The sequence below is a fragment of the Lutjanus erythropterus genome, chromosome 2 (genome assembly GCF_056507025.1).
Source record: "Lutjanus erythropterus isolate fLutEry1 chromosome 2, fLutEry1.hap2, whole genome shotgun sequence".
NCBI lineage: Eukaryota > Metazoa > Chordata > Actinopteri > Lutjaniformes > Lutjanidae > Lutjanus > Lutjanus erythropterus.
The window spans coordinates 24,237,942-24,264,891 of NC_139318.1; the positions used below are offsets into that span (position 1 = coordinate 24,237,942).

The 26,950-nt window shown below is 39.3% G+C and overlaps 1 protein-coding gene across 2 annotated transcripts in view; it reads right to left on the reverse strand.

The window, feature by feature from the left end:
• The window catches only part of srgap3 (SLIT-ROBO Rho GTPase activating protein 3), an 84,662-nt gene that overhangs the window by 32,374 nt on the left and 25,338 nt on the right, over positions 1 to 26,950 (reverse strand). For both annotated transcript variants that reach the window (XM_084733757.1, XM_084733748.1), the window contains exons 3-5: positions 15,855 to 16,017; positions 8,671 to 8,733; positions 109 to 294 (exon numbers count right to left, since the gene is read on the reverse strand). In XM_084733757.1, coding sequence (XP_084589883.1) covers positions 109 to 294; positions 8,671 to 8,733; positions 15,855 to 16,017 — 412 coding nt within the window. The remainder of the gene's footprint in view (positions 1 to 108; positions 295 to 8,670; positions 8,734 to 15,854; positions 16,018 to 26,950) is intronic.

Genomic DNA, 26,950 nt, shown 5'->3' on the forward strand with positions numbered 1-26,950 from the left:
ACTGATGGTTCAGGATTTTTAGCAAGAGGCCTGAAGCTGAATGGCGTTATATTTACAGTATACTGTATATCTCATCAAATATAACATCCAATCCTCAGGAATACTCACCTTCTCTTTCATCTTCTCAATTTTCCTGACGAAGCTGCGTCTCGGTTGACGGTCCTCGTGGCGCAGGAGGTTCACGTTGAGATCTCCAGACTTGCTGAACTGCTTCTCCTCCTGCTTCTCGGCATCTTTCAGCTTGCTCTCTGCACTGATGCTCTCAGTGTGGTACATGTGGTATGTTTTCATCACCTGCAGGAGGAGCAGGACAGACATCAGATCATCAACAAACATTAACGGGGCTTCTTATCATCACAATGTTGATACAGGTATTAACTGACAAGATTTAAAGATGCTTCGCTGATGCTGTCCAACTGTTATAAAAAGTGACAATCAGAGAATAAAGAAATAAAGAAAACACACACTGCAGGGCTCCAATGTCAACTTACTTAATACACCAAATGAGTGATGTTTTGAGTGACACTGCACAACGGCATCTCATATACACATAAAAATAGTCACACAAACAGGGTACAGAAATACATATACGCCCATAAAATGCAACCACTCACACACGATGTACATGTATCTGTAAATAAATACACTCATATATGGTATTCTGCATGACCTGTAAGTAATACAGTACTTGATGAGCAACAATAAGATAATAATCAATAAATATCCCCCCCTAAAAAACACAATACAACAGCAAAAAATAGACTAAGCATATTAGCATGAGAAACCATCACAGGAGGCAGACACTCAGTAAAGCGTCTGTAACCACCTTCAGGCTTATAGGCCGTCATCAAGTAAGAGAACATACAAAAGAGGTGCCTTTATTTATATACATGGTGCAATATTTACAGCTAACTCAGTAGCCCACGGACTGAGAAAAAGCAAACACACAGGCAACAGATTGATCGATTCAAGTTGATTCATTGTTTCAGTTATTTTTCAAGCAAAAATATTGTCAGGTTTCAGTTTCTCAAATGTGAAGATCGGCTGCTTTTCTTTGTCATGCCCAAGAGTAAATTAAATACCAGTGGGTTCTGGACAGTCAGAGAACAGTCAAAGTGCAGACTTCACTGTGGGCTCCCAGAAACTCTGTCACTGCTAACACATAAAATAACAGTCAATTGATCATGAAAATAATTGCTGCAGTTGCATTGTTGTATCAAGAGTCAGTCGGTCACAAATATGTAGCAGTGGCCACTGCAGGGAATGATAAAGAGAAAACAAGCCCTGATCAGACCTGTCAACACAATCTTTCCTGGATTCTCCTGTATGTCACCTTTTACTCCTGCTGTCCTTCCATTTAAATATTGTCCCATAAATAAACCCTTTATTTTTAACCTGTCAGAAACAAATAAAGGTTGGAAGAACCAGTTGGTCTGATTTGATGTGTTTGCTACATTCCCCTCTGGGAAAACTGATGGTACTATGTACTATAGAGTATTATCTTTAACATCTGGTGACAAGAAGTGTTTCAATCAGATGGCGCCCACCAATACAAGAAGAAAAAGAGGCACCAGGAATGCATGGATGTATTAACATGAGAGGGATGTACTACCAGCCTGAGAAGCTAAAGGTTTGTGGAAGCAGCTCATTAGAGCATCGTTGGTAACTCACAATAGCATTACTGTTGTGTTAACACTGTCATATTCCCCCTTCCAGATGAAACCAACAGTAAGAAGATAAAAAGCAAAGATCACAGCTTTAAAAGTCCTCAGTATCACTTCCTTCCAAAATCTGGTTTGATTTTTAACAATTTTCATGGTGGCCTGGTGGATCAATTTGGGCGTCAATGCAGCGGTAACACAGATGTCACTACATGTGGAATATTTTAAGTGAATCCAGGGGCCCAGGGTTGTGTGTGTGGTTTAGTCTTGGCTGTCAAAACTTCAACTCTCCCCCTCATCCCCTCCTTGCTGCGGCTTCCTGGCCTCTACATCATTCTCTACAGTAACTGTTCATCACCCCAGGCTTGTTCATTTTCAGCTCTTTTTTAGTAGCGGAGTGACAGCATTGTTTTCTGTGTTCTCTGCTGTTACCTCTTCACTTTGATCTATACTTAGACACTCAGACAACCTCACACCCTGCTCCAACATGGTGATGACAAGACTGCAGTGACAGAAAACCCTCGTTAGACAAGACAGAAGCATCCTGAGTCCTTCTTAATTTATCCCAGATGCTCACTGAGAGAGTCTCTCCTCTTGGAAGCTCGTTCTTCAGCCTCGTAAAGGAATGTCCGCACATGAGCTGCATCTTCAAACGTCTCAGAATTTGACTATGAACACCTCAGGATGCTGGACAGTCAACATAAACAGTAATTTATTTGTTTCCTGTGGCCACGTAAGTAAAGCTCACTTGGTGCTGAACTTGAGCAGCAGGGTTCCTTTTATCTCCATGAGAGCTGCTCATGAAAATCACATGTCTGCCATCAGGTCACAACTATAATCTTCCACCAACCTCCAACCCTGTGATAGTAATATTTAGCAGTTCTGCTACTTAAAGAAGCTCTATTTATTCCCCTCTCTGTGCTGGAATAAATCCGACTCCTCTCCAGGCGGTCTTAGACAACAACAAAAACACTGGAGTGACAAAGAGCTGTGAGGCAAACACCTGAGAGTAAAATAAATACATTGAATAAAAGCAGCCGCTAGTCTATTCTCAGAGTGACAAAGCTCAACATCAATGTAGCTGCTCAGAGACAAGAGAAACTAGGCTAACGCTCTGTTCCTCACCAGGCTCTTAAAGCATTTCTTTCAGATTCCTCTGAAAACATGCTAGATTTTTCAGCCAACGTTGAACCATCTGACTACAGGACCTGCAGCAAAAGACACAAAGTAATTTGCAGGAAGACTGAGCTTCAGCTGTGTCTACAGGAGGTGTGTGTATAGTTGAGTCCTCTGACGACAGCCTCGGGCTATTTAACTCCTGAGCAGAGTCTCTGAGCTGCTGAGAGAACAGTGAGAGGATGGCTGCAGTTTTTCCATAATGAATGCAAGGCCAGACGTAGATACTTCTATTGAACATAAATCTAAATATTCTGGGGATTCAAGGCAGACTGACTAATGGGGGCTTTTGTTGCATTTTATCCTCAGATTGTCTCCCAGTTAAATATACTCCTCTTTGACCACAATAATCTGCCAAGTCAAAAGAGGCTTGTAGGATTACCATGGTAGGTCTGGGCAATATGTAAGGGATAATGTACAGAGAGCAGGTCGGGATTGTGAAATAAATTCCAACGGGATGATCATCAACAATATATGGTTAGTATTAATACATGGTTAGTAAAGTATGCCTTTAGCGTTTTTCAACTTGGACCAAATTTTCCTAAGTAACTAATGGGGACAAACATTTTGAAACTGGTCCAGCATTGAGGCAGAGCGCTGCAGCAGACAGAAGCGAAACAGAACTGCAACATAATACTTTGAACAAATGCACCCGTCGAAGAACTTCCATTGAAAGTGCTTGTGTTTGCCACTGACAGGCTCCGATAAGGGTTGCAACTAATGATTATTTTCATTATCGATTAATCCTTCAGTCTGTAAAATGTCAAAATAATTTAAAAAAGCTAATCAAACCTTCAGTCAAAACCCAAAAATCGCTCATTTACAATCATAAATGACGAAGAAAAGCAAAGTTGGAATGACCAAATGTTTGGCTCTGTTTGACAAATGATGAAATGATTAATCGATTATAAAAATAGTTGGCAGCAAATTTTTTCTTTAATCAACTAATCAATTAATCAACTAATCATTGCAGCTCTGGCTCGTATCGTTTGTCTCAAGTGTCTGATAACATTATGGAAAGGATTCCTACAGATGTAGACATTTTTAAGGGGTGAAATCCTTTTTGTTTAACCAGAGACCGCTGCTCTTTTAGAAGCAACCAGACAACTGACACTGACAAAACCAGTCATTTTAACTATCCAGTCTCCTGCTGCCTTAATCGGTTTTTAGCCATTCAAAAGTCACATAATATTTTTTTTTTCTCAGTTCTAAGATACTGTAAGTAAATGCTATTGAAAAAACAATGAATGAATAACTACAAATGAATGAATAAAAGCTAGAGCAGCAGCCAGGCCTCAGAGATTTTCAGTATTGTTGTTTAACAAAAGAATAACGGTGTATGAGAGTGAAGAGCAGACATCAGACACAAGGTGGTGGATCAGACAGATAAGATAAGCTGAAGATTTATTGATCCCAGTGGGGATATTAAGTCTGTGTAGCAGGAAATTAAAACAGGTTCAATCAAGGAAAAACTGAATTTCACAGAGACAGGCATGTTGCTGAAAGCAATGTCAGGAAGTCACTGGCTCTTCATACGTTCTGGCCTTTGGTCCTGTTTCTCATTTCAGGACAGGCCGCAGACGACAGGATCTTCACTCTTACTAACACTGCTGCTGCTGCTGCAGCGTCATACTCTCAACAATATTTGAACAATAGCTTCAGCCCACAGTCCTACCTCTCACTGAGCTGCCAGGCATCCAAATGGGATTTCACAGTTTTCTTTCAGTAAAATTTGTTTTGTTGGCAGCCAGTGAAAACTGTTAGAAAATACCACAAGGCAATCACCATGTGGCCACGATATTGATTTAGCTATTTCTGTACAATTAAATACTAACAAGGGTGCAGTCATGAAAATAGGAACTGTATTTTCCTCCAATAGACGGCAGCCTGAGGGCCACCTGCCTCTGCACTGACAAACATTTCCACACAGTAGGTTATGATGAAAACTGGGAAGATCATTTCGTATAAATTACGCCGACTTCACCTGTACCGTTCTTAATTACATTTGCTCCCCCAGAGCATCACATTATGCATTATGAGAATAGTAACTACAAATTTCTGTCACTCAGACATTTCTCAATGACATAAATAAACACAAAAGTCATTAAAGCAAAAAAAGACAGAACAAATTACAGGGAACTCCCTTCAAGCATGGTCACGATGCTCACTCAGTGTGAGGGAGAAAACAATTGCGAAGTGTGAAAATGTATGTGCTTGATTGAGTGGCGTGAAATTAATCATTTTACAGAAAGTGGTATTTGTGTTGTGTGGCAAAAATACATTTTCCACCTTAGCTGTGAAGTTTCACACAACTCCCACAATCCGCTTCTCATATTAGAAAGAACAAGGATATACGTCAACATTTGGATTTTAAATTTTCAGCCAAACTGCAGCTGAGGCCAAGTAGAGCATGAGGAGAGACCATCTGAGTTTTATTATGCAGCAGCCGGAGAGACTAGAATGGGTGCAACAGATATATAGCAAACTAGAAGAGGTCACACAGTAGTTTTGAATAAAGTGTTTTGTATAGTACATTCTCAGTTTTCTTTCAAATGCTTTGAATAGTGTAATGAAATTGTAACCAAGCGTCCTGAGTTCATCTAACTAGAATAAGGAAAGAATAAATGGGATGATCCAAACTTCTCAGTTTAGACAGTGTTATTTATTTCCAAAAAGCAATGGTCATGCACATGCACAGATATGCAACCTATTGTGTAATCAACCTCCAGAAACAATTGGAAACATTATCATCAGATCATAATGTGCAGATCAGATCATTAATACTAAATAAGTCTGAACTCCACAGTGGACCTGAAACAAACCCTGACACTGGAAACAAAACTGGAAAAGGCTTGTAGGCATAACCTTTAGAAGAGGGGCGATAATTGTATTTTCATTCATTAACATAAAGTAATCAAGCATAAACAGTAGCAGCCTTGGAAAGTCTTTAAATGCATCTGACCAATAACACAGTCCTTTTAAAATGCATATTCCTGTAATTAACATATATGCATGTTTGATTATCACATGTTCCCCAGAACACTCGCCTGTTTCTGCATCCAAATGTACAGATGGCAAGATCAGGGAAAGTTGCCAGCTTTGCCCTTTGGTAGTTTGACTGTCGTCACATTGCACAGATGAATAAGTCATATAAGGCCGCTCTGCCATCTCTTCTGTTTCACCTCAGGGGGCAGAAGATTGCTGAAGTTGCCTGGAGCTCATCCAGTTTTGGGCACTAAGCCTCCCTCAATAAGAAGCCTTCTCTGTAACGGTGCAGCACCAGTACAGCACGTCCTTATCCCTGACATACGCTCATCTATCTGCAGGGTTTCCTGAAGAAAATCCTATTATTAACAATTCAGCTCTTCTAGTTCTGACCAAATACTGTGGAATAAATAGAAGATGACAAATAGTGAAGGCAAAAGGAAAAAAGCTAATGAAACTCCAGATACAATGATGTTAATTAGAAATATTAATCATAACTTATGCAAGATTATTCCTTATGGTAGTCAGTATTATATACTGACAGACTTAAAAATACAACTAAATACAGCTTGAGAGACATGCTGCCTTCATTAATACTGCCCTCTAATTATGTCATACTGAGTTTTGACTGTAAAACTCAGTTGACAGTTTAATCCAAATAGAATTCATAAATACGATGAAATAATATTAATTATGTTTGGGCTGAAACCAAACATCTTGGCTATGAAGCACGGCAGGAAACACCCATCCATACATCCAGTTGCCACCTTTTTTATATTAAAACATATGGGAAGCAGCTGCACTATACCCTAGAGCTGATCGTTTAAAAAAACAGAAAAGAAAAAAGGCTACTTGGGCTGCAAGGAAGCTGAAAGAAAAAGAAAGTATGATGTGGAATACCTTTTTCTCAACAGACAAATTTAAATGAAGCAAAAGACTCTTTCAACACAACAACAACACCGATGAAATGAGCATATTGTACTAGCAGAGAAATTGATCATTATAGTCACATATAGGCAAAGTAGTGACATCAGATACCATAAAGCAACTGAGCCGGACAGGTGATCTAAAATGAATAAGTGCGTCCATTGTTATGGAAACAAGGTGCACATCATGAATCTGCATATCATTTCTTCTCCAAAGCTTTCAACCTCTTTAAGGAATGATAAAGTCATGTGTAAAGACAGGCAGGTCTTTCGCAGGCCTCCTCAGAGACAGACAGTGATGTGACCCCTGAACAGGAGCAGTGCTGAGGGAGCCGCCAGATGTGAAAGCGATTTAAGCCCAGAAACTGGTTGACTTGGAGAGAAATGTACTGTTCCATTTCATCATTTATAACTGCCTCTCATCGTAATCCCAGGTATGCAATACATACAAGATTTTATTAAGAAATTAATTGAATAATAACAATTCACTTTATAAAAAAAATGTGCTGCATAACTTAAAAATAGCCCATGATTATTTTTCCAACTTGACCTCACAACCAAACAAGAAAACAACACAGCACATTCTCAGGAGATATCTGGGGAGCAAGTTCAGTGGCCTTTATTTTACACTCATCTGGCAGTTTATTAAGTGCATTTAGCTTCAACTAATGCAGTCTAATGCAACAGCTCTGCAATACATCCTTCATGAAACTGGTAAAGTTCAGTGTTTATTTTGGGCCTGTTTTCGAGAGAAGTTGATACAAAACTTTGGTATTTTTGAGGGCAGCAGTTTGTGGTGCAGTTGAATAATGTTGCATTATACAGAGAGGTGCTTCTTATATTATATCCAACATATTTATGTCAATGAGAGAGTAAATAATGGAAGAATCTCTCTGTACACTACAGGCTTTCTCAGTGCTAATTTAGAGAGCCAGCATGTGATTGGAAAACCCATGAACTTGTAGGGTTTGTGATTAGTATGATAATGGTGTTAAACATAAAAAATTACTTTCTAAACCATGGTAGCTTTTTCATCTCTCTTCCGTATTCAGCTGACGAGTTGTCCAACAAAAAAAAAACACTAGCATTGATGACATTATGTAATCTCTGTCATGCAGCTATTAGCTTTCTACAAATTGTCAATAATCTGACAGATGCGTGTTAGGGGGCACAGTGTGATGCAGTAGCTGAGTAGTTTGTTAAATGTAGGTTAATCAAAGTGAAAGTATTTAAATGGACACCAAATGATTCAAATATAACGCTTGTATTTCATGTCACATGTGACCACACAAAATGTTTCTGAGGGCCCACTGGCTGCACTTTGAGAACCCCTGGTATAATGCAATAAAATTTTAACAGCACTAGGAATTACATCCTCCAAAATGACCATGAGCTGCAACACATCACACACCTTTTAACACTGTTTAGTTTAGGACATTACTTTTAGCTTGCTCTACCTAACAAACTGGCAACTGAGTGTATAATAGAAACAGGTGGGCTGATGGCACTCATGTTCTAGGACAAAATTAAATAAATAACGACAAAATTAAATTAACTCCAGTCCCACTGGTGCCTCCAGTTTTCAACATAGCTAACATGGTCTCAACAGTGGGACTTGTACTTGCTTTACTTGGTGTATACACCTGGGCAAAGTCTAATATTTCAAAAGACACCTTTGAAAACTAAATCAATTTCCCAGTAGATCCTGAAAAGATAGCCTAAAGGGGAAATACTAAGAGGGGGGGGGGGGGGGGCAAAGTATTTCACAGTGTACAAAGAGGAAAAAAGGTGATAAAAGAGAAGAAAAAATAAAGAACGTGAAAAAAATGTCAGAAAGACAGAGAAGAAAAAGAAGTGGATGAGCTCAGTGATGAGATAAAGCGTGAGAGATCGATCTGTAGGAGACACAGTGTATTACTTACAGTGTAGAGTTCATTTGTCACCTTCACCAGCTCCTCGTGCATCTGGATCCCGATGTCCTTGCTCTGAAACACAGCGCAGAACACGGGTGAAAAAACAAATCATGTTTGAGCCTTCAGCTGTGGCCTGTTGGAACAAACTCAGTCAGTTATGCTGACACGATGACTTTGGTGGGTCATAGAAAAATATCTCAACAGCCATTGGATAAAGTGGCACCAAAACTGGTCAGATAGTCAGACATCAGAGGATGAATCCTACTGACTTTAATGAGTCCTTGAATTTTCATTTACTGCTGCCAGCAGCTCAGTATTTCAACCTGTCCAATATTTAAATTCATGAAAAGGTTCCTCTGAAATCAGTAACTGATGCCAATGCCAACCAGTATGGTCATGTTTATTATTAGAAGCTGATATTTTATTTTATTTTTTTTGTCCCTTTGACAAAGAAACAAGCTACAGCTGCATGTAGGAGCTAAAAAGGTGTATATTTTTCTCAGGAGAAGTTTGTGAAGACCACAGAGATGTAAAAAAGCATGAATAATGGACCTAAACTCATCTGGTGGACACAAACATGACTCCTTTAGCTGAATGTTTAGCTTCCTAACATATTAAGTTCATATTAAGTTAATCTTAATTAAGCACCCAAAATACACAATCAGTCATGTAAACCAAAAACATTTTAAAGTTTCCACTGAAAAGATCCCATCATCACAATTGTCATTCTCTGAACCCTTAATATGAACAGCTGTTAAAATAAAGTGACAATATTGCTGTGGTATAAAGGAATTTGTAATTACATTTTTATTAATTTAGATGTGATGATAAAGGCTGTGAGAGTCTGGAAAGTTTTGGTTTGGGTATCTTGAAAGTGCTTTAATTTTACTCTTAAAAAGCTGTAGGAACTCTGAAGAGAGACTGATTCATATTTCATCATAGTACTGATTTTTAAGGAGACAATTGAATATAAATTATATCACAGGTGTTTTACGATTCAACCTGCTTGAACACATGCAGTTTCAACAGTGTGTATAAGAGTGCAGGCATCTTCAAATCTTTCTGTAGCTTTGACAGTTTGTAGTTTCAACTACACAGTTGTCTTTTCATATGATGTTTGTACAGTTAATGCTGCTCATCCAGTCTTCCTCAATGTTGAAATGAGAGTCATGGCTCCCACTGTGGCAGACTAGAAAAACTCATGAGCAAGCACTGGAACACCTTTTGGAGCCTTCGTGCTCAACATGACACAAGATATGACATAATTTTTGTTGCGCGACAGGCACAGGAGCTTTGGACCGCCAGGAGGAGGAGGTTTTCAGGCTCAGGGCGAGGGGGGACCCGGATTGCTGGCAGGAGCTGCGCCAGAATGGGCATGGAAGGTTTTGGTTAGTTTTATTTTGTTTTTGTCAAGCTTGAATGATATGATGAGTTAACAAGACAATTAAGTTGGTCTTAGTTCAATAGAAGAGAAAAACTTGAATTCAGAAGTCTTTTTTTTTTCATTACAAAGGTGGAAAAAATCTTTGCTTTCACGACATTTTGTGAGTTTATTTTTTCAAGATGAGCTGAGGCTACCTTGTTAGCATGTTAAGGTAAATATCTCCACAACACAGTGGTAGACGTCTTCGACATAATGTCAAAACTTCTCTTTAAATGCTTTTGAGATGTTAGTTATTTTTAATAATAATAATAATAATAATAATAACAATAATAATAATAATAATAATAATAATAATAATATTCTTAGATATTGCAACTTTACATCAGACTATTTGAATTCCTATTTTGTTCTCTTAAGTTTGAAACTCTAATGAAAAGCACAGACATTTCCCTTCTTCATTCATCTTGCCAGCTCTTCCTTCCACAAATATGGAGGACACTTATACGACCAAGGCTCATAAGTGAATTGTACAAAGCACGAGCAATCACACTGCTGTGGGACTTTGAATTTCTTAATAGAGTACAAATTCATGCACATGAGGTATTAATTACACACACCTACTCACTATATCTCTAGTTGTTGTTGAACAGTGAAGACATGTAACTGTGAAGTGCCACATGCAAGTCACTTTCTCATTTATTATCTAAGTGTGTGTGTGTGTGTGTGTGTGTGTGTGTGTGTGTGTGTGTGTGTGTGTGTGTGTGTGTGTGTGTGTGTGTGTGTGTGTGAGAAGTGCATCAAGGGGGGTGAAGACGATGTGTGACTTCCTCTGACAAAGAAAAACACAGTGTTTTGATGTCTCACTGTGCTCTGCAGACATAAGTAAAAATCAATAATGTATCAGGAGGAACAACAAGTCCTATTTCCAGTTTCATCTCATTTTAAAAGTTTGCTGAAGCCATCATTACTCTCTAATTTGTTTTGTTTGGAAACTGAAGAGACTGTCAGAAATGCAGCCAACACCTCGTGAAGCTGCACAGTTCTGCCTTCTTGCAGTTTTAATACATACACACTGCGACTGTGTCACATCAAACCACTTTTATTGTGATCAAAAACATGGGACACGCCTGGTCTGGAAGGAGAAATAACTGATAGACTGCATGTAATGGTGTCTATTTGTGTGGGAGAGAGACAGGAAGCCTTTATTTGAAGATGTCTTGGTGAGAAAATGAAAATGTCTTGGTGGCAGCACATCTCAGTGTAATGGTGTGACACATTCAAAAACACAGATGCAACACCTCATGTAACTTCATAGAGTCACCAGAAGTTGTTATGTTTGGGAGGGGATGATATAAAAAGCATCTTTAATACAATCACAACAGAAACTACATGATTACCCTGTTAATCCCATGACAATTGTTTTTCTTCTTTGCTACATTAATATTTGCTGTCATTACTAGCCACTCTTTAGTATCACCAAGTGGTGAAGTGGATATTAAATGTAGGTTTTTGACTAAAAATGTAGACTAATTTATTCAAAACATACAGAGAAATGTAGACTTTTCAGTTTTCCTAGTTTCAACCTCATGTTTTAGCCATACAGTACAGTAGGTATAATGTTTATAATATGGGCCGGATGTGGATGGGTCACCCAGCCACTTGTAGCAGCTCAGTTTAATTCCTCCATCTAATCACATATTCTGATGTTTTCTTCTGCCTGGCTTAAGGTAACACCACAGCTATGAGAGCTGAGGACATTTTGGGCCAAAACCACAAAGAAGACGTGGACTTAGAGACCAAAAAAGCTTGTATGAGCCTGTTAGAGTTTTTGTATTATTTATGTTTTTAAAATATGCCACATTATTGAAAGAAAGTTAGATTTTCTTTGATTTATGAGTCAATAATAATATCAACTTTGTGTGATGTGGAATTCTGAACTGATACCAATGTTTAAAATAACAATCAGGCCAATAGCTAATGCTGGCGCTGATGCTTTCTTGTGGTTGCAGCAGAGCTGTGTTCTCTCTGACACAGCAGATACTGTTGAGTCTGATTGCAAATAACCAACAAAACATTTAGTCAGCGCAAAACTGATGTGACACATAAGATAAACAGCCGCTGTCATTGGTTAATTTCATCTTATTGGCAGACAGGCCAATCGCAGTCAACAAGGGGATTCTCGGCCAATAAATCAGTGCATCCCGATCTACCATCATTAGATGATGATCCCCTGCTGTGGAAGGAAGTGGTGGGGCAAAGCTGAGATGGTAGAACAGCACACTGGAAAAGTCAAGACAAGAAGTGAAGCCGCATTAAGATGATGAAGTTTGAAATAACAGACCACCACTGTTTTCAGTTCAGTTTGTTTGTTTGACTGTTATACAGGATAACAGAAAAACTACTATCCCAATTTACATCAAACTTAAGTTAAATTTACATTAAACACGGAAGAACCCATCAACAAATTACTTTCGCTCTCTTCAACATTTCAGGATAGGTCAATTGTAATACTGCTGTCTGTGGCAAAAATGAACTGAATCTGAATACACAAACCTGTAATAATTAAAACGAATGGTGTGCCGCAACTAAACATACAACAAAACATAACAACCATCTCAAGCATCACTGTAACAACAAATACAGCAGGTATGTGAGAAATAAGCCATATCTAAATTATGCTTTAACTGTTAGTTTTTTCCAAGTTGATTCAAATAAAATGAGCCTGTTCATTTTATTAATTTTGGAAATATATCCAGACATATATAGTTAAGTACTGACTACTGGTCTTGGTGGAATTCCACATGCATTGAATGATCTTCTAGTTACTGCTGCACAAGTAATTGCAAGAAACATATGTGGCTACAAACAATAATCTTTTACAGAGTTTGGAAGTTTGGTTGCTGTTATGAGTGAGAATAAATAATGTGAAACACGCTGCATTTTGACACAGAGAGAAACGGCCTCAGGAGGCAACATGAAAGCTGACTTATACTGCAGAGAATAAAAACTGAGGCTGCTAAAACATCAAAAGAAATCCAACTTGCCAGTAAGATTTTTAGGAGAATTAACAGGCGATGGACAAGAAAGAAAATTGTTGAAAGTGAAAAGGTCAAAATGCTCGTAAGTGAAACAATGACATATGTCAGCTGGAGACTGACGCATACAGCTAATTAGGGGAGAACAGTGAGCTGTCGGCGTGCAGCTAACAATACCTGCTGATGCCTCACATGCTGCACACTGAAGTGCGCAGCATGTGGTTTGCTGTCAGATACGGCAATAACATTTAAAATAGTTGACCCCTGTGCTCTCACAGTATCAGTCAACAGCTGACTCATTAATTCTGGTGCAACAAAGTGACTCAGCAAGGTGCATAACAGCCTTTACACACGTGAATCATTATGAGAAGTATCATTTTCTGTCAGATCAATATAACAAGGAGGAGCTGTGCTGAAAAAATGACTAACTGAACAGAGACAAGGCAAGTGCACATGCAGTTCACTCATGAACACATCCACACGCGCACACAAACACACACACTAGCTCCTACCGGCCACACCTACCGACTGTTCAGAGGGATTCATAGGCAGATGAAAGTTAACATTTTTGTCCACACCCTGCTCGGCTATAATAACTGTGCTTGAAAAAACTTGCTGCTGGTGAGTCAGAAATGTAACTAATCATCAAACAGGGAAGAAAAACTCCAAACAGCCCCAGCAGTTCTTCACTAAACTAGATTAGGAAATGTACCCGGAGGAGATCAAACAAAATAACCTCAGTAATACAGGAGGGATTTGTTGTCTTTACTTTGTTTTTATCTGGAGTGCAGGCATTAAGTCCTGGGCGAGCAAGCGTTGGACTGAATTTGATAAATGGGGAGAATCCTCAGAAGGCTCCAACAGCTGGTGAATGGCATCTGTATGCATCAGTGGCTCTGAAGTGAGACAGACTGCAGCATGTACTGCAGAGGCTCAGGGGGGCAGGGAGGGTTCAACCAGTGAGTGAGAGACTGTGATGCAACACAGTGTAAGAGCTGTGGCAGGTCAGGTTGTAACATCGCTTATAGTAACGCCTGCAAATATACATTATGAAAATCTTCCCGCTATGAAAGGCCCAAAATAGCACAGTTGAACCCGATGCAGATTATTAATTTATTCTCTTTGTGATTAATTTATGTAGAGAGTTATGGATCACTGAGCAGACAGCAGGGGAACACTGCTTTCTGTACATCCACATTTGCTTCTCTTATTGTAACTGCATTATGTGAGACGTGAGCACCACCCCTTTAAAATATACAAAAGATCTGGTGATTTTTCTCTGGTTCATGATTGGTATAAATTTAAGTTTAATCAAAACAGTCACCTACAGAGAATACCATATCCCATCTATATATGTACGGCATAATAACATATTAAACCCTCCTGTAATGGCATCACAGCAGCCGCCACACTCGTTACCATGTTGATGTTTCAACAAATGAATACTCGGTAATCATTACTACATTATTACAAGAGTAGTCAGTACTGCCTACCCCCTTACTTCTACCTCAAATACACACCCAAATTATGAGCCTTATCGAACTTGTCTTTACATTTCATTCCCCATAAATTCTTCACAATAAAGGTCCATCATTATTTTGTTATTAAAAAGCTTTTATTATTGGGGGGGGGGGTCAGCAAATGTTGGGTTTTCATCAGCAGTAATTCAACATGACTCCTACATCTGACATGAGTCTCACAGCACACAATTGTTTGAGGGAGGGAAGCTGGCTAACTGGCTAGCTTTGGCTTGACTAGTTTGGGGTCGACATCTGTCTATCTCTGATCTTAGATGGATTACATTAATAAATCAATTTTGTTGAGAAGCTTTTATTGCACTTACAGTGACGTAACAGGTTGTTGTCAACTGGACTACATAAATTTACATGTTCACATAAATTCACATAAATTAGGAAAATAAAACAAGCTAATACTGTAATAAATTAGATAATAGATATAATACATCAATAATATTCCTACTACACTGTTAAACAAGCCCTTGATCAAGTTATTGTCAGCAGCAGTTCTTTTTGTCCTTGATCACCTTGTCAAGTCCAACAGTCAGTCATCCAAAGCTCTTTCACTCATTTCAGTTTTAATTTTTTTTTCCTGCACTCTGTGACATTTTTGATACATTATTAATTGCCTCCCAATATGTCTGCCAGCAAACATCAGCAGTAGAGCCATCCATTCATACTTTCAAATATAGAAAAAGCTACCTGAGGGCACCTGACTCAAAAAGGGAGGGAGTGTTGCTCATTTTCAGCTCTGGCACAGACAGAGTAATATCTGAATGGAGCCTAGTAAGCAGAGTGTAACTTGCCTACAGGAAGGCCTGCAAGGTGAAAACAGGGTTCTGGTGTTTGGATAAGACCTCAGTCATCTCTGCTATGTGCTGACAGCGAGCCAAACGTTGCTCACACTAGTCGGGGCTGCAGGCTGTTGGGCCAGAGGGTCTCGGCTTCACTTTTCCAAATGCTATTTACTGCAGGCCAGACTGAACTCCTACAACTTCTGCTGCCTCCATGTGCACTGAGACGGAGCTCAAAGCAGCACATTTCTTCGAGATACCGTCAGTTTGTCTGCTACAGCCAAACTGAAGACAAAGGTTAGGGAGGCTGCTTTCATTTCAGGAGTTTGGGAGTTCAACTTTATGGCAACGCATCAAAAACAAGTTTAAAGCTAATTGCTTGGTGTTTGCATGTTTCCTGGACTTTGACATTTTGTGATGAGAGAGTGATGAACAAAGAGTGAAGGATAATAGTCGCACTGACCTTCTTGAACAGGCGGATGACATCCTCGCTGATCTGGGCCAGGCGGACAATGACATTGTTGGTGTAGATGTCACTGAGGGTGGCGTGGTCACGGCTCTCTCGCCTCGTCTGGTTCAACACCAGGTACCAGCAGTTTACTGAAGACAGCAGATGTTGGTCCTTCCTGGAAAAAGAAAGAACACAGGATTGTTAGAATATCTCTCAGAATAAAACCAAGCCAGAGTAATACCGGTAACTGGTAATTTGCTTTAATTTGTTTTTCTATGTGGCACCATCCTAGTTTAAACTGGACTAAGAGTCAAAGTCACGCGAACAACCCTGTGAGGCTATAGTTAGAATCTTTAACTTTTAGCTAAATGCTGACAGCAGAGTGCAGCCATGCTCACAGTGACAATGCTCGCATGCTGAAGAGATCACCAAAGTTATCCAAACGCATCCTGCAGGGGAAAAGAATATTGTACTAAATTTCAGAGTAATCCACCCAATAGCTGTTGAAACATTTCACAAAAAATACCACTGTCAACCTCATGGTGGTGTGAGAGAAAAAGTCAGGGGATCACCAAACTCATGGTTGTTTATCCTCTGGGGACCACGAATGTCTCTATAAATGCCATTCAATTATTTATTTAAGATTCCTAGAAGTAGTTGCTGCAGTAAAAGTAACATTAACACAAACTCCAATTAAAAATTAAGCAGACTTTCTGATGATCGAAATGGTTATTCATATTAGCATCTTAGCAACCAAATTATTAAAATAAGTTGACCATGACATGTGACAGCCAATGACTTAGCCTATTTAACCTGCTCAATAGCTACACCACGCACAGCTCTCAATCTTTTCTTAAAGCTTGCCAGGAGTCAACTATCAGACTCTTAATTTTTTAAATGCTTGAGGATTTTTTGCATTTATCAATACATATGGTAAATCATATGTAAATATGTAATATGAGAGAGGTCCTAGACATCTGCCCTGGGGAATTCCGCAATGCAGTTTTTTTATGTTTGACAGGGTATTAAACAAACATGTTGTCTAGATAACACAGCAGTCCATCAAATAACTGTTGAGATATTAAAGCCTGGACCAAAGTGGTAGACTGACAGACTGACCTTGCCATCACCAGAGCCTTTGCTGAGAAAATACTGAATGATTTCTTCTAATTTGTTAAATCATTAGATGGTTATTGGACAAATTACATCAATACAACACAGTAAACCAGTCCAAATTAAGGCCAGACCAGGTCAGATACTACACTAGTGTTTTAGAGGCAGTAATAACATTGTTCGGCTAAACATGGAAGGATTGGAAACTATTGTTAAAATATATAACTATAGACATGTTCGTTCAAAAGTAGACAACCTGTTGTGGCACGAAATACCACAACATTTCCCTCTTTCTTTCCTTTGTCTTCTTGTCCTTTGTCTTCCTACCTCACTCCAAACAATGCTATGCTCAAGCAAGGCATCAACTTCTTAAATGTAAAATGCTGGTGACCATAATGATCCAGAGAGTCATGGGCTCTGATTGCTGCATAATCAGTTTAAACTGTCTCCGCCTCGGGTGCTTTCAAATAGAAGGACCATAGCACATAGACATTGAAGTGGACACGGACACACACACACACACACACACACACACACAAACACACACACACAATCCCTTCAAACCCATACCCTCGTCTGGATCCTATCTGAGCATTAATCAATCAACCAACCCTGAGGAGGAGACAAAGAGGGAGAGGGAGGGAAATAAGAGCAGAGGAGGGAGAGAGCCGGAGCAGGGTGGGGGATAGGGTTTCACAGTGCAGCAGAAAAAGGGATGAGCAGCGCCAACATCAAAGCGCCCCCCTTCAGAGAGCGTCCATAATGCTAATCACATCTAATGAAGTTGATATCTAGCTGCTCCAGAGTGCTTTCCCCATTATTCCTTTACTTAACTCTGCCTCATACGCACTTACATCAGGCTGACAGGACGGCAGCACATGCATGTCTTCATAACATCAGTGCAAGGCGGAAAAGAGGATGGCATGTGTGGTAAACTTTGTCTATCCAACAATAGACTGAGAGGTGTCCTGAGATGCACTTTGAGAGGCGAGGCAATTAATTCGCCATTACAGAAATGAAATGGTGATTTAAATGAGCAGAGAATCCAGCCACACCAATCAATCCACGCCACATTTCAGTCTTGTAATCAAATAGTAATAATAAAATGATTGAACTGGACATTAATTAGCTGCATCAAAATGAGATGCACCCAACTGACAGACTATGCAAAGGATGGGTAGGATTTAGGTTTTACTAACAATAGAAAGCCTAGTGTTTAATATATTCTCATTCACTCCACTGGGATGGCCTATTTTTATGGTCTCACCATCCCTCATTTTGCACCAGTTCTACTTGATTGACCTATCTGCCTGTAAGGGACGCAGCTCCCCCATGAATAATTGCTGTTTATGGTTGAGAGGTTTAGGGAACAGGCACCTCTACTCTCTGCTAATCCCTAAAAGTGGTCAGAGATGCTTTATCACATCCCTAAGCACAACCAGGCTCCTTTTTTGTCCCCTTTTTCTATCCTCCTCAGCTTTCCACCCAGACACTGTTCTTTGTGCACAACAGGTAAATCCTCGACCCTCCTCTGATGGTTAGAAGTGCTCCTGGACTGCTGCTGCTAAATCTGCTGCTTATTAAGTCACTTTTACATTATTCAGTTTTTCACTTGACTGCCACACTGAAAACTGCAATTTTGGAATTTATAGACCTGGTAGGTGGTTGATATAAAGAAATATACTGTATACACAAAAATAAATGAGTCTAAAACCATGCTAGTGCTCATCTTAGGCACAGCGGAGCTCTAAGCTAATAGCAGCTTGCTAACATGCTCACAATATCAAGGCTAACATTCTGGTGTTTGGCAGGTATACTGTTCATCAAGTTCACCATCTTAGTTTAACAAGTTCGCATGCTGACATATGCTAACATTTGAGTCATGTTCGTGTTACTTGGGTTTCATCACTGCCCTACCAGGAGACTAGGAGCACAGTGGTTCTCAAACTGTGTAACTGTGTATTTATTAGTTGCTTCTCCTATCATTGTTAATGATTGATAAAAGAAAATGTGGGGTGTGAACTTTTTGGCTTTTAAATGGGTGTATGACAGGAAAAAAAATAACTATCACTGAGCTAGCAGATAAAAACAGCAAAATAAGGTGCAAACATTAGATTTGTACTGTATCTAGTGTACTGTGTTGTATATTTTCATCCATACAAATGACATTTACAACACTTCCAACCATGCCGATGTAGAAGACAGTAAGTGTACACTTTCATACTACTGCGTGTGATCTTGTTATAGAGCATCTTTGTTTGTATTTAAGACGGGTTGATGGGTTGGTCATTAGTCATTAGTTTTGCAGATATTAGTCCATGAACCAAAGTAGCATACAAACTCAAATTTAAACCTCATGGTGGCATGTGATAAAAAGTCAGAGGATCACCAACATTATTAAAATTCATCACATTTCATAAGATAAATGAAAAGTTTGACCTGCTGGTGGCACTACAGGAAGACGTGAGGGAATCATCAAAGTCTATAAACTGTATCTTCTGAGGATTAGTCATGTCTGTACAAACTTGCATGGCAATCCATTAAATAATTATTAACATATTTCAGTCTCAAGCAAAGGGGTGGACTGACAACCACCCATGATGCCAGGCTGAACTCCAGAAGATTTATTGTCAGAGGTATCACTACCTTTGACATTTTTTGACAGAAAAATTGAAAAAAAAAAAAAGATAATTAATATCATCATCATTATTAAATAAATTCAGTAATAACAAAACGGTCTTAACTCTGCAGGGGCTAGATGTATGTTCTTAATGCTTGGGGTTAAAGCGTTTAAGAGTGAAACAGACAAAGGACACAAGATCTCTTTTCTCCAGTCGCTGTCCTCATTTCGCAGGAATTAGGAGCAGAGGGTCAGTAATTAGGCCTCTGTACCAGCCACATCTCTGGGAGCTGAGTATTTTAACACAGTAATAAATGTAGCTCAGAGACTTGTTTTATGGGACAGACACACTACCTTTTCTATACTGGCTCTTCTACAGCAGACCAATCCATCACAAAGGATCGACTTCAGCATTCAGCAAAACTCATTCTCCCATCTCTGCTCTGTCTGTACCCACTTCTCCTCGCTGATTTCCTGTAAAAGGCTGAGTGTCAGTCGAGAGCCTCCGGGTCAATTAATCTGGAGGGCTTCAAAAGGGTTGGTTTTGGATGGCTCCGTGCCCTCAGTATTTATACACAGGATATCATTAACATGCAGAAGGCAAACGATGAGCTCTGAGAGTCTCTAGAGGAGTGTGAAGGAAGAGGAGGAGGAGAGACGAGTGCAGCTTTCTGGCATCCTATTACATCTGTCTCATCCTGCAAAGCACTGACTGTCTCCATGGTTTTTTACAAGGTCTGCACTGCCTCACTGGCCCTGTGAGACGGATACATACATGCAGTTTAATCTGAGAGTGCATGGAGGACCATGAAGAAGATCAGACACAGAGGAAAGGGAAACAAAAAGAGTGTATGGTCGGAGCATACTGTAATAATCCTTTGATTCGAGGATAAACTGATGGCAAGCCGTCTCCATAATGTGCATACCCTGAACAAGTCAGCATTGTATAGAACAGTGCATGTGCTTTAGTCATGGCTGCACTGGATGCCACCATCTAATCACCCAGAGCCTATGATGGGACTGAGCCAGGATTTCCAGAAGGAAGTGTGTATTTATCAAACCAGGACTCGGCTCTGTTCAGGCCTTTAATCCTCTCCACACTGCCTGCCTGCTGCTTATCAATGAAACAGCCAAGGAAAAGGAGACAGAGCCAAACAGTTTCAAAAGACAAGGGGCACGTGGGCACATGCCTCCAGCTTTGCCTTTCAAATTCACTTTGCCCCCGTTTTCAAGCGGGGCTTCAATATGCTACATTGCTGATTTGCACATGATTTAGAAGTTGTTTTTTTTTTACTTTTTTGTGAGGAGACAGACTGCCAGCATTTGATAATGCACAGCTGCACAGACACAGGGGCCAGAGCAGAGAGCACAGCACAGCATGAATGAAGAGGAGACGAGGGTTTGACGAGATCTGAAAGACAAACTGCAAACCAGCTAATCTATTGATGTTGTGCATGCTGACTTCCAGCAGCTGGACCTGTCAACCTGACAAGAGCAGGGAATCAAGTACTGTGTTTAGACAAACCAAGCCTGGGCTGGTAAATTTTAAACTTTGAGCCTTTGCCCCTCAGAGCTCCTGAGAGCAGCCATGGTACAACAACATAGATACACACAGTGTTGTGTGATGTGACGATCCAGCTGAGCAATACATGAGACAGCATATATGAGACAGAAACAAATACGAATGAACGTGACACAGAATTGGGTAGCAGAGGAAGGACTCCGACCAGCCAAGACAAAACAAGGAGCTTGTACCGAAAAAAGGCGGCTACTTCTGTCACATGGATGTAGTTGAGGAGTAGGATGTATGTGATTAATCAACCAAACAATTAAATGTTACTACCAATGCTACTAGGCACCAAAAATACTATTTGGTTAAACTAATTCTTAGCATTTTATTAATGTACAACACCAGTTAACTGTTGCTTCTAAGATGTTATGGAGCCGATTGCCACTAGTTGGGGCTGCAGCCCCTCTACCTGTGATAATGTCCAGATGGCCTGGATGTTGTAATCAGCAAAGTGAAGCAGATAATGTTGCAGGGAATGAGCAAGGTTGGTCAGTATTTTGATCTAGAAAATGAAAATAATGTTGTGCGTAGGCTGTGTCAAAATAAACTGGTGCATTATCACTTCAGAGCAATGTGTAACCACATTCAATGCAGGCATGTGGATGTTAACCTGCAAGGAGAGCAGACTGTTGGTGCTAGCACTGCTAACATTAGCCACACTGTGTGGCAACTAACATTAGGTGCAAGTAAATGGTGTCATATATGACACATATATACATATATTAAAAGTTGACATGTAGGATAATGTTCAAGGCTCATAATGCATTGGGAGAAATACTACACATGCAATCTGGTTATTGAAATTGCTCTTAATACACACATTTTCTTATGTTTAATCTTATTAATGAATAAATTGTGCCTTCTTACTTTAGACTAGTTGACTTGTCTAAATTCTGTTCAAATGATAGAGAAATTAAATTAGTTGCCAAAAACATCCTTGGTTTGGGTATGAAAATTCTGACACTAGACTAGAAAATTGTATTGTTGCAGACCAGTCACCACAACAGACTCAAACACCACTACATGATCTTTTACCACCTACATGATAATCAGACAGTACAGAAAGAGTCTATGGGTGAGAGAAAAGTACAGGTGAGTGTTCAAAACAAACTCAGATGTTGCAGATGAGGCTTTAGCCCATGGCACACCATGTGGTAAAAAATCCTGAATATAGAAGAAAATGGCTGCAGGTGCAACTTCAGTATATTTTTTTAGTTGAGTATATAGTTGAAACTGTAATAAGAAATAGGCTTTAATGTGGTCATTTTATAAAAACTATTTTTTGGTCATATTGCACAGTAATACAAAATGGGACTGAAGCTAAAGCTGTAGTTTGGTGCCATTGTGCAAGGCCAATAAAGCAGCTGGTATTATCCAACTGCAGCAGACATCATTCTTCACAATTATATCATAACTAAAGTCACAATCTTTCATAGTGGCCCTTTAAAGAGAAACGTGTCCTGGACACAGGCTGCATCTCACATAACTGTTCTTAAAAAGGAACATGCTGGAATATCCACTGATACATTTTCAAAGCTGTGCCCTGCTGACCATGAAATAAACAGAGACATCAGTTGGAAATGAGCAAAGGCAGCTTCAAAACTAAAATAACTCACATATGCTGTACAAAGATCTGGCCCTGTAAAGATACCAAACACTTTTCTCCCCCAGTTCCTCCTAAACCAATCACTTGGACATGCACACAAAGAGATTAACACACACAAGCACTGACCAATTTGGACACCACTACAAGCCCCGTCTTATCTTTCCCAGACAGGTTATTCTCCATATCAATATTGCATGAGTTGCCTTTCTAATGGTGCTATGTTACGTCTGAATATGTCTGTATGACAGACAGACAGATGATACTAATCCACTCTAATTTGATGGGGTACATCATAAATCTCATTCATGATATAGCCTGAAACGTCTGCTCCATAATTAAAATCAAGTTAGCCGTTGTCTCTCAGGAGCTGGTGCACTATCTGGCACAGCAACTGCAGTACGGAGCGACTAAGTGTGTCTTTTCACTGTGGCAAATGAGGTAAAGTTGAGGAGCAAAAAATTATCCTTGGTCGGCCAACTTGCTGCGGTGTAGCTGTAGCTGCAGTAGCTGTAAATCACTGTGGCATTCAGCTTGCTAATGAATCTGCACTGGAAGGGTTCAGCCAGCAGACTGTCGGCTGTGATCCAGCACATATGGAAGTCCGTCCTGGTCAAGACGACTCTATTTTACAGCTCTGTTCTGATCGAAACCATAAAGGTATAACGAGGCACAAGGCATGAAGCTGCTTCAGAACTTCTGAACTTGACTTGTGGTGCAATAAAAGACAGACACAGGCATGTTGAAGGGTGTTGGGAAAAGGATTGTTAAGATTTGTTACATCAGATGAAACACCAAGTCAAAGATAACAAAGACAAAATCAACTAATAACGTGCACAAAGACTTAAGGGCCTGAAATGATTTTGTGCATGGTTGGGCTTTATCCAAAAATGAATGTGTTTTTATTGGACAAACACAAGTGTTCTTCTTGCCTGGGACCATTTGGTGTTTTGGTGGCTCGCCATGAACTTAACTACACTAAAGTGGGAGGAATGGCACAGTAAAGGGCATGTCACAGCTGATTACCAGGATTTGTGGTTGCCTGCCTGCTCAGACCAGGAGTGGATGGCACAAGGTGCAATCATGTTTGACCAATTTTGTGGCTTCATCAAAGGCTTAAAAGAAACTCATGTTGGATGATTTACTGTTCAGTTTGAATCAAACACACCCTGTGTATCATTTAAGAGCAGGAGTAAGTAAAACTGTTTTCATTCTGATACATAAATAAGTGTGTGTGGTCTTTCGGTATGACTGAATATTATATCTTCTATATATCTATATATGTCAAGCCTCCCACCCATACTTCCTGTGTGGTCTGTCACCACTTTCAGTACTTTAGCTCCTATTGTTTCAGTGTTACTTACTCAGTATTACTACTTACATATTTTTACACACTTTTCTACATAAATGGAGTTTACTAAATGAAGCAAGTAAAGAAGAAGAAAAAGTACACGTTATAATATATAAAGTATACATGGGTTTACATAAAAAGAGAATGTATTAAATGTGTCAATACTTGTTGTCCGTTTAGGTAACACTTATACTGGTCCTCAGATCTTTTACAAAAGAAGAATTAGAAATACTGTAATCTAAAATAAGCAAAAATACTCTGTATAATGAGTGCTTTTACATTTTGCTAATATTTGAAATGCACGACCTTAACTTGTAACAGAGTTCACAAAGTTCTATTGTTATAGAATATTATATTAGTTTTTTTTTTTTTTTTTGTCATAAATAAATAGATGTAAGACCATTTTAATGTTATAGTTTGACCATGTGGAGCCAATCTTAGATGTTTTGTATACTACTTGTTAGTAATAACGTATTTCTTTGTAATTTCAAAAGGAATAAGTAACTTTAATGGTAAATTAATGTAGTGGAGTAAAAAGTACAATATTTACCTCTAAAATGCAGAGTAGAAGGAGTAGAAGCATAAAGTAGCATGAAATGGAAATACTCAACTCAAGTATGTCAAGATTGTACTTAACAACTACAAGTAAAGATACATGTGCATGTGTGTGTTTGTGTGTGTGGCCCTTGTGTGTAGTGAGACACTTGTTGGCCTCAGGCTTTTAAGTCCTCCGTGATCTTGGCAGTGTGTAAAGTGTAATATTATTAGAACATGTGTCAGAGGATTAGCTTTTTTTTTTTTTTTTTTTTACACCTGTCCCTGGCTGCGTGGATAACATCAAGTGTACAGTCTAAAGGTTAAGCCAGTGTGTCTCTGCAGCTGCAGCAGCAGCAGCAGCAGCAGCAGCAGAGTCCTGTCTACTATCAACCAAGATGCAAGAGTGAAGCATGTTTCCTCTAACACAGCTGGACTCAATTATCCAGTCAAATCCTCCTCCACTTCACACACGCACGCACACACATTGCTCTCCTACATACAGTACCCATACATACTGTGTGCACAAACTCCTACATGACCTCATTCTGTGTCAAGAGTGTCAAGAATATCAAAATATGCTACTCTACTAAAAGTCCTCTTGATTCACTTGACTGGCATATTTGAGTCATTGTGCTTCTCCTTCCACTGTTAATTTATAACCATAAAAATCCCTGTCACTCACACCTCTTCATATGGAAACCATTCAATATGTACATGATGGCTTCTCGTAAATGAATAGAAGCCTTTCAGAAAGGCAGGCAGAGCAGGTAAATCTGTGAGTTATGTGGCCTGTAACCATCATGGGGCTGTCCTCAATAACATTTTTGAGGCTTCAAAGCTCCAGTGAGAATTACCTGTGAATAGTGATACATGATAAATATTAGCTGATTAATTATCAGCCCATCACAGTCATATTAGTCTGTGTCAGTATCAGCACATATCAGCTGATAAATATCAGCTTTTCTAATACCTAATTTGACAGAATGTCAAACCATTTAATTTGAAATCTTAGGTAAAATTCTCTGTAGAATCCAAAGAATGTTTGTGAAGTTTTTTGATGAGCTTCATAATCCGTCAGATTTGGTTCAGTCAGAGCTGGGTTAAATCATACATCTTCCCTCACTACATCTTAGCCTTTCTTACGCTCAGGTGTGCAGAAACTACAGGTTATATGAACTTCTTTTTAAAATAAAAAAAAAAAGTGAAAGTATTGGCCATCTTATTGGTATCAGTCATGATAAGCAGGTAATTACTGTTTATCATATCAGCTAAAAAAAAAAAAACGTACATCATGCACCTCTACCTATAAATATTTGAAGCTTTGATGGATTATTCAGATTTGCAGTCCTTATTTAGTCATATACTTTGCCATTATTGTATTTATAAGAGATGAGGACATCCCTGTCTCCAAAGTCTCAAAAGTCAACTTAAGTGTTGAGCAGTTGAGTGCATAGAAAAGGTTGAGTTTGCCATGATCACATCCCCTAAAGAAAGACTCCCTTTAGAGAGTGCTCTCCATTTCTCCATCTTCATCAGTATTAAGCCTCTTTTTTGATGCAGCCAATGCAATGTCTCCTTCCTCTCTTCAAACAAAAAAAAAAAAACAAAAAAAACAAAAAGGCTAAATCCAAAGCATTTGAATGTTGATTTGAATGTCAATTAACATGGCAAGAATGTAAGCTCTGAAGCATTCAGACTATCCCTAAACCACTGTTTGACAAAGACGGAGGCTGAATCAGAAGGACGCCCTGCTTACATTGTCCAAACTGTCAAAATGACGGCAGTGGAAAAGCACTATATCGTTGCTGAGTAGTAAGCATTACTGCCCAATTAAATGTATTAATTATGTTATCATTCATTGCATTTACAGAATAATGCATTTTTTGTCTTACATTACTATACATTACTGTTGACAGTATATGGCTGGTCTTTTTATGCCTGAGCAGGAGATTTGTGAACATCTGCATCTTGTTTTATTTTTCATTTGATCAGACTGGTAGATTAATTGTCGGCCTATAAATCATTAAACTTACTCACTTAAAAATAAGATTCAAACTCTAGAAATTTTAGGAATGCAGTCCTGTTTTTTCCATTTGCAGGAATGAGAGAGGGTTATACAACATATATGTTGTTGTAGATTCATGTCTGAGATCTGCTGCCAGATCACAGCTGGGTTAGTGTCCCATTTCCAGACTCAACTAAGCTCGCCTGCTCGCCCCCGAGGTGCTGGATTTTGGGAGCGGCAGCACTTAATTTCATGCCCTGCGTGAGTCATGTACCAATGTGTTAGTGGTGGTTTCTGTGCAGACGATCC